This window comes from Thermobia domestica, chromosome 9 (assembly GCF_964235325.1).
Source record: "Thermobia domestica chromosome 9, izTheDome1.hap1.1, whole genome shotgun sequence".
Taxonomy (NCBI): Eukaryota; Metazoa; Arthropoda; class Insecta; order Zygentoma; family Lepismatidae; genus Thermobia; species Thermobia domestica.
This window is the reverse complement of record NC_137462.1, coordinates 14,120,658-14,136,964: the sequence shown is the minus strand read 5'-3', so window position 1 is coordinate 14,136,964 and position 16,307 is coordinate 14,120,658. Positions and strand designations below refer to the sequence as shown.

The 16,307-nt window shown below is 35.7% G+C and overlaps 1 protein-coding gene across 1 annotated transcript in view; it reads right to left on the bottom strand.

The window, feature by feature from the left end:
• Nucleotides 1–6,037, bottom strand: part of LOC145694426 (uncharacterized) — a 38,757-nt gene extending 32,720 nt beyond the window's left edge. The window contains exon 1 of the mRNA XM_081770632.1: nt 5,849–6,037. Coding sequence (XP_081626758.1) covers nt 5,849–5,957 — 109 coding nt within the window. The 5' untranslated portion in view covers nt 5,958–6,037. The remainder of the gene's footprint in view (nt 1–5,848) is intronic.
• Nucleotides 6,038–16,307: the final 10,270 nt, after the last annotated feature.

Sequence of the window (16,307 nt, the reverse complement as noted above, 5' to 3'; positions counted from 1 at the left end):
CCTAAGCATCCGTCTCCCTTACTCCGAACAGCATAATCGTGGGACGTTAAACAAATACGTTTAATTTGACTGAGTTCAAACCCTTAGATGGCAGATAACTAGGAAACTTACGGGGGCAGACTACTAAATATTTTTCAAAAGCTAACAATTTTTCTTTTGCCTGTTTTTCGTAAGTGAAAACAGATAATGAAAGGTAACTTACTATAATAATAGATAATGTTATTCTATACCTGAAAATATGAATCGGAAGAATAATCAGTATTGTCATACATAGAAATGACAGAGTGGCCACAATTTGAATTACCCAAAAATCTTGGTTAAGTCAGAGACTAGAAAAATGAACTCAACGGCAATTGATGATTTATCGTGATATCTGTGTTCCTTGTTAACTACTTTTTAAATAATAATTGTATTTATTTTGTAATAACTTACATAAGTTTTACAAAATACATGTCATTACAAAATAAATACAAATAATATCTTAAAAGTAGTTAACGAGGAACACAGATATAATAATAAGTCATCAATTATCGTTGAGTTCATTTTCTAGTCTCTGACTTAACCAAGATTTTTGGGTAATTCAAATTTTGGCCACACTGTCATTTCTATGGATGGCAATACTGATTATTCTTCCGATTAGTATTTGCAGGTGTAGAATAACATGATCTATTATTGTGGTAAATTACCTTTCATTATTTGGGGGGGCGCGGTGGCTCAGTGGTAGAGCGTTCACCTCTGGTGCTTGGGGTCCCGGGTTCGATCCCAGCCCCCGCCAAGTGAACTTTGTGGTGGACAAACACCGTGCTCGTGGGTTTTCTCGTGGTTCTCCCGTTTCCTCCCACTTTCTTCATTCCACCATTTCACTCATATCTCATTATCACCGTCTCCTTTAGCCTAACCGGCATAACCGTGGGACGTAAAACTTAAAGATTTCATTTTACCTTTCATTATCTCTTTTCACTTACGATAAACAGACAAAACAAAAATTATTAGCTTTTGAAAAATATTTAGTAGTCTGCCCCCTTAAGATCTGTTCACCCAAAAATTTAATACTGTGCTCAAATGTGTACAAGACTCGTCAACCTTTACCAACAGAACAAGTTTAGTCAAGATCGGATGGGTTTTATCGATCGTGATTTACTTTATCTCACTAAGTCGAAATCCAAATTTGATGATCAATAACTCGAGAACCAATGATTTGTTTATCATAGTATTTCGTGTACGTAGTAAAGTACACAAGTTCTACTCTCATACCAAACTTTTGTCAAGATCGGATTAATGTTGTCGGTAGCATACCACATAAAATAAACTTTCACTAATTCGAATCCTAAATTTGATGGAAAATTACTCAAGAACCAAAGGCTTGCACTTTAAAATATTTCATACGTGCACCAACAAGTAAGATCATGAAGTTCTATCACTACCAAGGGCGCCGATCCTGGGGGGCCGGGAGGGCCCGCCCCCCCCCCCCCAAAGCTCATGTGCGCCCCCATGTATTTTTATGAATATGTATTTCTTATTGTTATATGTATTGTTGTATGTATTTTTTCATGAATGGGTCCCCCAAAGTTACAGAGAAATCGACGCCGGTGATCACCACCACGATTTTGGTCAAAATCCGATAAGTTCCATTGGTCGCGTACTGTCCTATTATTTCACGGGCGTTAATCCCACCGCGGACATGACCCACCAATGTTTGTAAAACGGTTTTCGTCTCCCCAATACATATTTCAAGTATCTTAGGTTAACTATGACCTAAAAGAGGTTTAAACATGTAGCAGTTTGCTACGTTCACAAAACAATGTTAGGCAAAGTGGATATGGAAAAAAAAATAGCACAGAAGTGTGTTTCCAATTGTGGAACAAGGCCAGGAGTATATTAAGGCTTTTGTAGCCCTTGAGCCTACTATTTCAAGGGGGCCCTATGTTATGGGTAATTCCAGCTCATAAATTTTTTTGCAACCTTCCACAGCCTCATAGGTTTATCAGGCCCGCAACTAGAGGGGGGCTAGGGGAGGCCTGGTCCCCCTAAACTTTTCGTGGCCCCTCCAGACCTCAACACAAAAGACACAATTTAGATATGTGCAAAAGAATTGTAATGACTTGGCCCACCCTAACATATCCATGCCCCCCCCCCCCAAACCTCTGTGGCTGGTTGCGAGCCTGAGGCTTATAGAAACACCGACAACTATGCTGTAATATTTTAATGTGCTCCAAGTGTACAATAATTAGTTAAATTACATTCAGTATTAACAGTTAATTGTTCATACAGTATATTGCACTGTAACACACAAATGCCAAATACAAGCCAAATGGTCAACAGTCCATGTAAAAACACTATTAGAGTAAAAGGAGGAAAATCATCTACAATGCTACGTTCTTAGTAGTTTTCTTCCCACATTTTTGCTCTGCAAAGAATTCTATTATGTCATTAAAATATGTTGAAATGACAGAGATATTTTAAAGGAATTGTCTTTACAAGCTAATAATTAAGTTTATAATAGAGGCCCAGAATAGTTCACTCCCTCACAAAATAAGTATCGTGAAGACGCTGGTGGAAGAAGATTTAACTTCAGAGATACCGCGAGCGTAGCAAGCGGAAAAAATATTAGCATGGGTCTGAGGGCCTACAATATAATAAGTTGATTTCTGTATTTTAGTAGGGATTTTTGGGGCCCCCTGAGCCTAGTGGCCCCGAAGCCTGGGATCCATTGGCTCCGCCCTTAACCCTTAACGGTTCACTATCTTTTCTGTTTGTTTCCGGCACTGCTTGCAAAATATTATATCCACAGACTACCTTCCGCGTAAAATATACCAGAGTTGTCACCAGGAGGCAATAGCTTCTCTGGATCGCGGAAAGCATATACACAAATAACCACAAGGAACAATACCTAAAAATAAAAGTCTTCAAACGCAATAGGCAAGATCAAAACATGTGTAGCCAAATGGTAACGAAAACTCGTTAAGGGTTAATCCGGTCCTGAACAAAGCAGTCAATTTTTGGCCCTATAAAGGTGAAGGTGGAGTAAACTGTAAAGTAACAAACTGTTCTCGTTTAGATATCAAGTAGCAAAACCGAGTTTAGTTTAGCTTAAGAAAAAACATAATTTTCAACTATTTTTAACTATACAGTGTTGAGCCTCATTTACATTAGTTGTAGGCTTGTTGGCCTACAACAAGGTTTATCAACCTGGGGGTCACAACTCCTAGGGGGTCACGAAAATGTTTCATGGGGGTCGCAAAGGTAAGCCGAAGAGAGATAATTAGACTCTAATACCGGAAAATATTTTTAAATGTGATTTTAAATTTCGTTCTGATAAGCATATTTTTACTTTTATTCCTAGGGGAAGTGGGAGCATAATGACTCCACGGGGCAAGATGGTCACCCCGGTATATAAAAGTGTTTCTTTGGTGACAGAGAACTCGTATATACTACTGCACAAGCCATAGTTGGTGTGGCGCGAAGTGTTGAGAAAGGGAGATCGCTACCTTCAATAGTGTGTGAAATAAACAGAGAAAACCATTTTCATGTTACGTCGATATAATATGTAGTGAATATTCCACCTGTTGCTAAAATAAAAAAAATAAAAAAAAAAGTAATTACTTGAATAAAACATGTTACACACATAGACAGTGAGAAAGGTTTGGCCGTCAAACAATCAGGCATGATTTCCTTGTGGAAGATGGCGGATAGCAGATAAAGGGATTTTGAAAGTTATATCGTAATCGAAGCAAAATGGCCCCTTAAAATTGTACAGGAAACCAAAATGTCTTCCTGATCTTTCTTCGTCTTCCATTGACGTTCTTCCAATCTGGAAACACGCACGCCAATCAAGCTTGTCGTTCATGTTGGAATTTCAAAAGCGGTGACTCATGCAATTACAATAGCACGGAATGCACAATTATCGATACATACAGTAGGCTATCTCTTAACACACTGCCGTATGAAAGCCAGTGCTCCCTGTAACCTTGCATGTGTCCTTGTTCTGCCATCTGTTGGCATGTTAGAGACCCAGTCTCGAAAGTTTTTTTGATAGCCCCTCTATTCCACTTGTATATTCTTTTTAATTTAGTTTTATTTTAGTGTTATTTTCGTTTTTATAGTTTTCCGCTCATTGTTTTATAGTTGTACAACTAATTGTTTCATTGACATTTTCAATGAATAAGGAAACTAGTATTTCCTTATTGAAACAGAACTTAATTTTGGTTAATACGTATATGTTCCAAGGATGGGGCCATTTTACCCCGGGGGAGGTTAGGTAAAACGATCATTTACAATAAGTCAATTTACTTGCATATACAACTTGTTTGGTAAAACTTTCACGCCTTACACCTCTTTACGTTTGTAGAAGAAAGAACAAAGAATAGTGTACTGCAAAATCATCGACTTTAAGCTCAGAGCAATGCTGTTATTTCAATTCCAGCCATTAAGCCCCCACCTCCCCTACTGTTTAGAACAAAAAAAAATAGGTCTACTAAATATTTTGAACAGATGCAGAGTTGTTTAAAAGTTAATTTAAATGAAAGAGGTACGCAAGTGTTTTACAAGTCAAGTCAATAGCCAATAAACGGCCAGTGATGCTATGACGCTCTGCAAAAGGTCTAAATCATCGCTTGCAAGTACAACAAAGGCAGATTGTATGAAAGCATGCTTTTCAAGTGCAAACGTAGAAAGCCAAAAGCCAAGCATGCGCCAACTGGCCGAAAGGTATCTTGCTACTAGGGATATATCAATATTTAAATATTAATATGCACAAACTGTAATGCAATGAGAAATTAAAAAGCAAAAATGAAATCTTTGTTTTACGTCCTACGGTTATGGCCTTTAGGCTAAGAGAGACGGGTGATTAAGACAAGTGATTGATGATGGAAAAATTGGTGGAATGAGAGTGAGGGAGGAAACGGGATAATAAATCTCGGGAGTACCCCGAGAAAACCCACGGACACGATGTTGTCCTCCACAAACTACTTGGCCGGGGATCGATCCAGGGACCCTACGCACCAGGGGTAGGCACTCCACCATTAAACCGCCGTGCCAACCCCCCCCCCTTCCGTGTACTTCAATGATGTATAATATGTTGCAGAAAAATTTAAGGATATAGTATACATGAAGCTACATCAGTTCCCGAAGGAGCAGGACGCTCATACTTTTAGGGATTATCCATTGAGTATGTACGAACTTACAAAAGGGGTAACAAAGCGACTTTTATTTATTTATCGACTGATACGGAAATAAACAAGAACGTGCCTGTACTTTATATCTGCATGTGTAGTGCCCTTGTACTTTATCTATGACTATTTGTGCGTGGGGGGAGGGGGGGTTAACGCATATCGCATGTCTTGTGCACATGGATACTTCTTAGGCCTACTATTGCACTACGTAGAAAATTAATGGTATTTCATGTAGAAGTGGTAATAGAACACAGAAGAAACGCAGATCTGGGGGTTCTCATGTATACTATTACCCTAATTTAATTTAATCTTACCTTATTTTAACCAAAAGTAAATAGAATATTTAAATTGATTTTAGCATTCATTTCAGGTGCGAGGCTATATGAGACGTGAACCTACAGCTTAAAGTAGGATCCGAACCACAGGAGCTCCTGCCGGGAATCAAACCCGGGTCACACCAGCCCGAAGGCGTGTACGCTAACCGCTTAGCCAAGAGGGAGCTCATAAGAAAAAGTCATAATTATAAATATTAATAATTGTGCAGGTTACTTACTCTAACGTTTACGTAACAACTTTGAGCTTGACCGTGTGAAGGACCACAAATAAGCACTGTCTACCTACAAAGTGGAATAATTCCCTTAACAAAAGAAATATTCAAATGCGCTACAAAAACTTACCTATCGTTTGTGCTGAAGGCAACTTTGATGACCCATTATTTTCAAGTGGAACAGATATTCCAGAAACGAACACAAGAACTAAAACGGATATCTCAGCTCGGCAAGCCATCTTATCTTACTGATACTTCACTGCTGATTACAAGATTATTTTATACTGTCCAAACCAAAGACAGTCAGATGTCCTTGCAAAATCTATTTGTTTTTGCTTTGTTCAATTTTACTAATGCCCTCTGGTGAACTATTTGTGTGGTCATCTCAACAAGGAAAAGTGTCCAGCAACATTTTTTTGTTTTGCCTCTAAAGCTTGAGCAATCACAAGCTTGCTACCTCTGGTTCTTTTTCAAACTATTATCTCACAATTACAAGACTATTGGCAATTATATTCCAGTCAACAAGTTTAGTAACTTATACTAATGAATTTAACAGTTAAAAAGATACTGAAATATCTGTTTATGATCTAAAAATGTACGAACACAATATCATAATGTATCTTTTTTATTTATTATTTTTATTTATTTCAGACTCCAGGCCCCAACGAGCCTTGGACTCACTTTAAGGGGCAATACAACTACATTGCTTATACATATTGAAATACAAAATTAAATTGCTGATACATAATATACATAAACAAGAATAAAAGCAAGGCAATATCTGTTGAGTTTATCCTTCCATTTACTTGCTACTTTTTTTCAAATGCTGTTCCTTATATAATTACACTTCATATTCTTAGTTTTTGCCATAATAGCTCTCTTATCCGTTTTTTGAATAAAGATGTTGATTTCAAATGTTTGTATTCAGTTGGAATTTCATTGAAGGATTTTATGAGATAGTTCTTAACCCCTCCTGTTCCGTACGTTTTTGAAGAATAAGATTTCCGCATGTATTTGTTCTTTATGTCTTGTCTCATAATTATGAAAGTGACTATTTCTTTTTACTATTATATTATGATGTATATTATTATTCATAACATTAAACATATAATACATAGTTGATTCTTTAACTAAATAATCTATTGGTAATACTTTAGACGTACTATAATTATTTACATTTGGGTTTAAGCTTGGCAGATTGTAGAGGGTACGTAATGCCCTATTCTGCAAAATTTGTGGTGGATGCAGTGCACTTTTGTTCGAACGTCCCCATAATATGTTCATATAAGTTAGATGAGAGTGTACATAAGCATAGTAGATACTTTTTAAGGTTCGGCGATAATATATTTCTAAATCTATTATGCACCCCTATTATTGGTAAGATTTTTTTACACAAAAATTTTATGTGTGGTCCCCATTCAAGATGCTGATTAATTATTATTCCTAGGTATTTAGTTTCAATGACTCTTCTTATTTGTTAACCTTGCAAATAAATATTTATATTATGGTCTACATGTATATCTGTTTTCTTGTGGAAACTTATATATACGGTTTTTTCTACATTTAGTGAAAGTTTATTGCAATTCAACCAATCCTGCAGTTGTTTTAGATCCTGCTGTATTATATTGTCTAATGTATTTTTATTTTCAGCTGTGTATGATACATACATATCGTCAACAAATAATACTAACGTACCATTTAGTTTGATATTTGCTACATCATTTATTTATATTAAAAATAGGAGAGGCCCCAAACAGGAACCTTGTGGTACCCTACATGTAATTGTCTGTTCTGCACTTGTGAAACTGTTTACCTCAACATATTGCTTTCGTCCATTTAAATAACTTTTAAACCATTGCAATGCAAGTCCTCTAATTCCTGAATTACTAAGTTTATTAAGCAGAATGTCATGTTTAACTGTATCAAAGGCTTTGCGAAGGTCAATAAACAATTCTGCTGATGCCTGTTCTTTATCTAAAGCCTCTTCTATCTTAACACTGATGTCTAAAACTGCTGATTGTGTTGAGGAAGCTTCCCTAAACCCACACTGGTGTTCGTAAAAGAAATTGACAGATTTTAAGTAATTTTCTAATCTAAATTTTACGCTTTCTTCAATTATTTTTGAGAGCACAGGCAAAATTGATATAGGTCTATAGTTATTTAGTTCTTCAACGTTTCCGTTTTTATGAACTGGAATTACCTTACGGAATTACTTTACGTAATCTTAATACGTAAGGTATAGAAGCTATCTTATAGTAGAATCAGGGATGTATATACATGGAGGTTGGATTCAGGGTGTCTCAGGCCCCCAAAATCCCGACTTTTCTGTAGACTTTGTGTAGATTTTACTCTAATTGTAGGGATGATTTAAAAATTTTAATATAATTTATCGTCACATTGAATTTGAATCCTTCCACCCAAAAAACTTTCACCCCCCCTCAGAAAAAAACTGCGTACGTGCCTGGGCAGAACACTTAGAAAAGATGGATACAAGAAGAAAATAAAAAAGAATGAAATTTAATCTGACCATAAACTATACAAGTGTCGTGCTTTGGTATACTTGCTTCATTATTTGTCATAAGCAAGTAGTGGGCCAAAACTAAGATAGATTTCCCAACTCTCAAATTCAATATTCAAACCAGAGCTCTTTCGTGGCTAAGCGGTTAGCATACGCGCTTTTGGCGTGGGAGATCCGGGTTCGATTCCCGGTGGGAGCTCAGGTGGTTCGGATTCCACGGTAATTAGTAGGTCCACGTCTCATATAGCCCCGCTGCTGAAAGGGACGCTACACTATAATCAACTCAACTCAATATTCAAACCGTAAGTGGCAACCCTGTCACTTCGAGTTTTATTTGTGGTATAAGATAAGATATGAAACGTGTTCTTATCAAGCTGAATCCATAAGAAAGTAAACAGACTTGTTGCTTATTTTAGCTTTTGCTGAAAGGGGACCCACAATTAGAGATGCAAAAAAGCCGGCTTTTTTGAATCGATAGTTTTTTTCACATAAAAAGCCGGCTTTTTTGAAAAAAAACCGAGAATTTTGGAAATTTTGGCTTTTTTCGTTTTCATGATTTTTCTATCCAAATAGCTTTCTTATAGTATATTCTATAGTTAGATAAGATTTCCACGACCTGAATGCCATATTTAGCTCTGTAATTCACCATCAAGATGGATGGAGCACATATTTTACGAATTAAAGCTAACATGAAGAATGTTGTATTTGAGGGCAATTTTACAGATTATTTAACTTTATTTTAACTTTTGAGTTATCGACATTTTTTTCCTTCTCTAGATCATTTTAGTTTGTCATCCGTGTTTCATTTCTAAGAGCTTAGTACTCCAGCTTCTAGCACGAAAGTTAAACATACGTTTTTCTATATATCCGTCAAAGCATACGTTTTTCAATATGTCCGTCAAACCGTATTTCCACACTTCTGTTATACTGTAGTTGTGCAATGATTTAGCAATAATTTTCCAGATACAACCTTGAATACCAATTTATACAAATAATCAATAGCGGATTTAGAAAAGTACTTTGGGAGGGGTTTCTCTGATTGTTTCGTTTTCTAAAAAGTCCTAATTTTATTTGGGAGCAGCTTGAAGTTGATGAGTACAGGCATAACAAATATTTCGTTTCGTTTATATGTTTAGCAATAATCTTCCGGATACAACCTTGAAGATCATTTTATACTGAGAATCAGTGGCGAATTTAAAAAAGTGTTTTGGGAGGGGTTTTCTTACTACTAATGTTTAGTTTTTCTAAACATTCGTAATTTTTATTTGACGGGAGCTTAAAGTTTATGAGTAAAGGCATAACTAATAAATATTTCGTTCGTTTTAGACATTCCACAACTTTGGAGAACAGGCTTCAGTCCGAAAGACCGATCCTCTAACCTTCGCAAAACCGTCACTGCTGGTAATTAGTAATAATAACGATTTAAAAACAATAAGAAAGGAAGTTGGCCAACTCCTACACTCCTAGTCGGCCAGTACACGCACTATTTCTACATTCTCAGATGGAATGAAGGAAGGCTTTGTCAGAATGGTCGAATGCTGGGTTGAATCCCGGACTTCCCGATAGAAGCGCAAAAGCCAACCACTCAGTCACGTTTGTTGTGCAGTTGTATTTAGCTTAACTTAAATATATTCCGTAGTCTTTTTTTTTTTTTTTTTTTTTTTTTTTGTTCCGTAATGATATGTTGAATCCCTCTTGTTAAAAATTCAGAAAACTTGAGGACTGGGTAAACTGTGATGGTGGTCAAGGGCGCCCATGTTGTGGTTTCCAAGGAGGGGCAAGTATAAGCGACGTTTCAAAAATAGTTTCAAATTTTGCTGTAACTAATGTAAAAATCCTATTGGATTTTCAATATTCTGAAGTACATTTTCCTCTAGGGGGGGCAAGCGCCCCCTTAACCCCCCTGATGGGCGCCGTTGATGGTGGTTATAAAAAACTTGACTGTAGAATTTCAAGAATATACAGAACCATGTGCAGCCTTTAATTGTATCATACAAATCTAAGTATTTCTCTTATGTTTTATTTTAATTTTATTTTGTTTCAAAAAGAGGGTATGGAATATTTTGAAGTAAAAATACTACATACAATTTTGCTAGTTATTTGTGTATTTTTTGAAAGAAGTTTTTACTCTTAGGGTTGGCTCGTTTACACCAGCTGTTTTTTTTTTTTTTTAACTGGTTTAAACTAAAAAAAAATTAAAAGAACAAAAATGCGAATCGTGTGAACTTCATGGTGACGTTTCACATGTCAAACCATCTGCATTAGTCTTATTTCCTTTTCACCTTTTAATCAAGGTGTCCCATGTTCAATTCTCGGTCGAACCACAACCCTTCTTTCATGTGTAAACCAAGTACTCTTTCGGATGTCACTTTAAGCGAAAGTCTTCTCCTTGATAACCTCGGTATTACGTAAGGATGTTAAGCCTAAACATACAAAACGAAACCAAATTATATATTTTTGCATGCCTGTTGTTTTATAAAGAAGCAAAGGTTGCTTAAATATATTGATTAAAATTGGTAAAATTTATCGATTGCCTACTTAGCTTCCAACATTAGCTTGGATTGGACTTTCAATGATACCTACATACTAAATTTGTAATTTAATACCTCAGTTTTAGAAAAATAAACACACTGCTGAAAAAGACTGCACTTATTTAATATAAAAACACATTTACACGTGACGTTTCGATCTTCTATCCAAGATCCTCATCAGACGTACACTCACGTTTGATGAGGATCTTGAATAGAAGATCGAAACGTCACGTGTAAATGTGTTTTTATATTAAATAAGTGCAGTCTTGTTCAGCAGTGTGTTTATTTTTCTGATTTTATTCGTAAGACGTTGAATATGATTGTGTGTCACTCAGTTTTAGCGTACTGATTATAATACGTTGACCTTTAAATTTTACATGCTAATTAAATTTTACAGGATTTTCCCGTTATTGTTTTACATTTAAAAGAATGACGGGATTTTCCCGATGGCTAGGGCGGGAGTTTCTCAATTTAAGAAATTTACTGACCGGACTTCTTTAAGCTTATGGGACCTCTTCCAGCATAACCCCGTTGTTGAATAATAACACCAAGGCGAAAGAAACTTATTTCTGTGAATATGTAATATAAATACATAAAGCAAAATATCTAAATCAAAAAACCTGGTTTAAACCCCAAAAAAGCCTGGTTTAAACTGCCCCCCCAAAACGGGTTTTTGGCATTTTCAGAAACAACCATGGTTCTTGCCAACTCTGCTTACTTTTGTATATAGGAGGTTAAAATGTGTTTATTATATACATTGGTTAATCCTTTGGAATTCATAATGTAAAAATGTTGAAGTAAAATTGTTTAAAATATCTTTTCGAAATTCGTGGTTTACTTTCGAGGTTTTATATTATTATCGGCATCAACCACTAATTAAATGACTTTCTGTGTTATAGAGAAGCGAAACAAAGTCTGCTTTATCGATTTAAAGCAAAATTTTGAAAAAAGCCCAAAATTTCCCAAGCAAAAAAGCAAAGCAGAAAAAACCGAGTTTTTTTCCAAAAAAGCCGGTTTTTTTCCGAGCCCTTGCATCTCTACCCACAATTGACGCCAGAAACTGAAGGAGGTTTGTACAGCTTTTGTTTCCCTAGAAAGATCAGCCTTAAATAGAACTTATTCTTGAGATAATAAAATCATTTTGTTATTAAAGGAAAACATACACTCCACTCTAAGTACTTTCTCTTAGGCTCGTATCCATTGGGGGCTAGGGGGGCCGGGCCCCCATAAATTTTCACTAGCCCCCCTAAAATTTTCACAGTAGAGTTGCAAACGAACTATAATATGGTTGGGTCGGGCCCTCCTTACATTTTTGGGCTGGCTAGGGCCTGCTTTATCTTTCAAGCTATCAGCTTTATCTTTCAAGCTGTTAAAACCCAGAAATCATACATTTCTAGGGTTGCCATACGTCCGTATTTTGTACGGACTGTTCGTATTTTTTGGCCCGTGTCCGTATCGTACAAAGCATGAAATACGAAAAGTCCGTATTTAACAGATTTTGGAGTTGCCCGCAAGCTTTCGAGTCGGAAATCGCTAAAATCTCAGGCGAAAAGAATTGTGTTTCCATCATGTAACTTGTATTTTAGTTATCATTAATAAAATAGGTTATGTTTTTTAAAAATGTCTCATTTTTCTATTCTAGGGTTCTTTTGTTTAGATTCCAATATATGTAATATAATGGCATGATTTATTATATATGTGTTAATGAAAAAGAAATTATAAAATATGTTAGTTTCCAATCATGTTTTAAATATTACAGCAAACAATTGTGTGATAACCTAAAAAGGTGATTTTTAGGTAAGAAATTTAAAATATTTGTTCTGCATTTGGGCACCGTATCTTTGATGGGTCGTACCATTTTAAGGCTTGTCCGTATTTTGGATCAAAAAATTATGGCAACCCTATACATTTCTACCATTTTCGCTTTGAATACAAGGATAGAAATGAAAATGAAACATTCTTGGTAGCTTTTGTGGCTTATCTAGGGGCTAGCTCAGGCGCCTTTGTTAATCTATTCCTGATTGCAAAGCATTGAATTTTCAATATATTATGGTGCTTCGAATCCCCCTTTCAATTGTATATTGACGTTTCATATAGCTTTGAGCGATGAAAAGGAGCGCTAAATTTCGATCAACAACATTTTTGGAACCCTGAATAAATACTGAAAAGTTTTTTCCTGCCTATTTCCTACCATTTATGATATATGGAGATCAAAATTGGAGCAAATCCCTGGGGGGATGAGGGGGACATGTACCCCTTAATCTTGGAACTGGGGATACTGTCCCCCCAATAATCCGATTTGAAATGTGTTTTTTTTTGGGGGAGAAAGATTATTTCTGTTCGAGTGCCACTTCATCTATATTCCCTGATATACAATATACAACAGGTTCACCTCAGAAATCAGATTCATCTACCGTAATATGAGTCTCGTCACTCCCCCTTCCCCAGAATAAGATTCAAATCTGCCCGCCTCCCAATGTTGAAGACAGCTCTGCTCCCCTGATCCTCCACAACATTGTTTTAAAACTTCATAAATATTTTGAACATAGCTTTAAAAAATTGTGGGAACGGTCTTACCCCCCTCCGCCCCCCAATGTTGAAGATATTTGCGCCATTGGAGATCAATATTCAAATACAAAATGGTAGCAAATTTCTGCAACTTTCGGTTTCACCAGAGACATAAGAGTGAAGTAATAACCTGTTCTTGAAATGCTGAATTCATTTGAAGAAATCGTTTCTTGAACTCTACCATTTCTGTTCTGTGGTGGTCAACATTGATTCTGGATATGGTTGATTTCTTCCCCTTCTCGTCACAAGTGTAACTACATTCTATATCCCCTCACCCTCATCCTGCAAGAAACTACCCTCCACCCTCATCAATACAGTAAAGCCCTGATTATCTTCGGAATTAGGTGCCAAGGGCACCACTGATAGCGAAAATCGCGGATAACCCGAAACAAAGGCCAACAATGAGGTGCAAACACGAAAAAAAAAATCATCATAGATACTGTTTTACTGAGGTGCTAAAAGCATAATGAATGATAAAACTTTTAAAATATCTACAGTACGGCAGTGTAGAACCTATTCTGTTGTCCCGGTTGTTAGCTTTGATTATTTTAAAGGTTTGTAATTAACCCTCCTCAGGTTGCGGATCGAGAAGAAGGCCTCTAGATATAGAGGTTAGCTGCGAATATACTGAATAAGCAGTCGCGGACAGACGACTAGGAGTGGTCCTCCAGCTTGGGGGTTTGGGTAAGGTTAACACCCTCATCCTTAAAAAAAAAAAAAAAAAAAAAAAAGGAAAAAAGAAAAAAGGAACTTGTTCAGAAATATTCACAAAAGCCTCGGACAAGGACTGATAACTTGGCACGACCTCAGCAAAAGAAAATGGACATGAGATTTGAAACATGGAATATTAGAAGTCTTTATAGGGCAGGCGCGTTAAAATCCGTAACGAATAAGTTAGACAAATACAGGATGGATGTAGGCTATTAGGAGTTCAGGAAGTTAGGTGGGAAGGAAACGGATCTGTGAATTCCGGAATTTTACGTTCTTTTACGGGGAAGGAAATTAAAATCACCAGTTAGGAAAAGGGTTTTTCGTTCATAAACGTATACTACCAGCAATTAAACGGGTTGAATTTGTTACTGACAGACGGGTTGAATTTGTTACTGACAGTTTCTTTTATTACTCTTAAGGGACGATGGTGTGATATTATTGTTTTAAATGTACATGCCCCAACTGAAGATAAGGATGACGATATAAAAGACAGTTTTTACGAAGAAGTGCAACGGATATTTTACCAACTTCCGCAATACCATATGAAAATTCTATTAGGGGATTTCAATGCGAAGGTAGGACGAGAGGATATTTGCAAACCGATTATAGGGAACGAAAGTCTGCATAAGGAAAGTAATGACAACGGTGCTAGACTCGTGAACATTGCAACATCCAAAAACCTAATCGTGAAGAGTACAAAATTCCCACATCGCGACGTTCATAAATACACTTGGACATCACCAGACGGGAAAACACATAATCAAATTGATCACGTTTTAGTAGATAGAAGAAGGCAATCTAGCATAATTGATGTCCGATGATTTCAAGACTGCTGTAATAAAACCTATATATAAAAAAGGATCAAAGGTTGATCCTAATAACTATAGACCTATATCAATCCTCAGTAACTGTGCTAAACTGTTAGAAAAATGTATGAAGAGAAGATTAGTTAATTTTCTTGAACAAAATAAATTCTTTTCTTCAAATCAATATGGATTTCAAAAAGGTAAAAGTACATCAGATGCAGTATATAATTTAACAGAGATTGTTTGTAAAAATGTTGATAAAGCTGAAAAAGTAATTGCAGTTTTCCTAGACCTAGCTAAAGCATTCGACACAATATCACACAAAATTCTCTTAAATAAACTAGAAAGATGTGGAATAAGGGGTATATCGCTATCTTGGTTTAACAGTTATTTGAAAGACAGAAAACAGGCCGTCCAAATAGGTAATTTTCAAAGCAATTATTTATATGTAAAACAAGGAGTCCCTCAAGGAACTGTATTAGGCCCAATATTATTTTTAATTTATATAAATGATTTGTGTAATTTAAAAATGGACGGGCATATACAATCATTTGCTGATGACACCTCACTTATATTTACTGGTAAAACATGGACAGATGTATTTAAAAAAACTGAAGCAGAAATGAAGAAAGTAAAACAATGGCTTGATAATAATCAGTTAGTATTAAATGCTGAAAAAACCAGGTATATAACGTTTTCACCAACTTTAACAGGACAGCCAGAAAACATGTCACTTAAATTGCATCATTGTCAAAATATTGAAAAATGTAACTGTAGTCCTCTTATTAGTGAAAATAAAGTAAAATACTTAGGTATATTTATTGACAAGCATCTAAAATGGTCTTCTCATATTACACATATCGCCACGATACTAAGAAAATTATTATATAAATTTGTTCAATTACGAAACATTGTAAGCATAAAAATATTACGAACTGTATATTATGCTCTTGTAAATAGTATACTTACATATGGTATATTAATTTGGGGAGCTGCTTACCCTACTCAATTAAAACCTCTGATTGTTCAGCAAAATAATATTGTAAGAATATGTTTAAAAAAGGGACTTGAGAGTAGACTAGATAGAATCTATGACCAATTCTCAGTATTACCACTTTCAAAATTATATTTGCAGAAGGTATTAATATATGTTAAAAAGAACAGAAACAATTGGGAAGTAATAAAACATGCGTATATAACCAGAAATGTGGCAAACAAAAATTTAGAAATTAGAGCAACGACTAAATCTATAACTCAACACCAAACATATTACAGAGCATCGAAGATCTATAATGAACTCCCACTCCGAATCAAAGAAGAAAGTAATTTCAAAACATATAAAAGGTTAATTTTACAATGGTTAAAAGAATTAAAAAGTGTTTAAAAAAACTATTGTTAGTTAAAAGTAAGAATAAACCTCATATGTTACGATAAGAAAATAAATAAAACACGAGA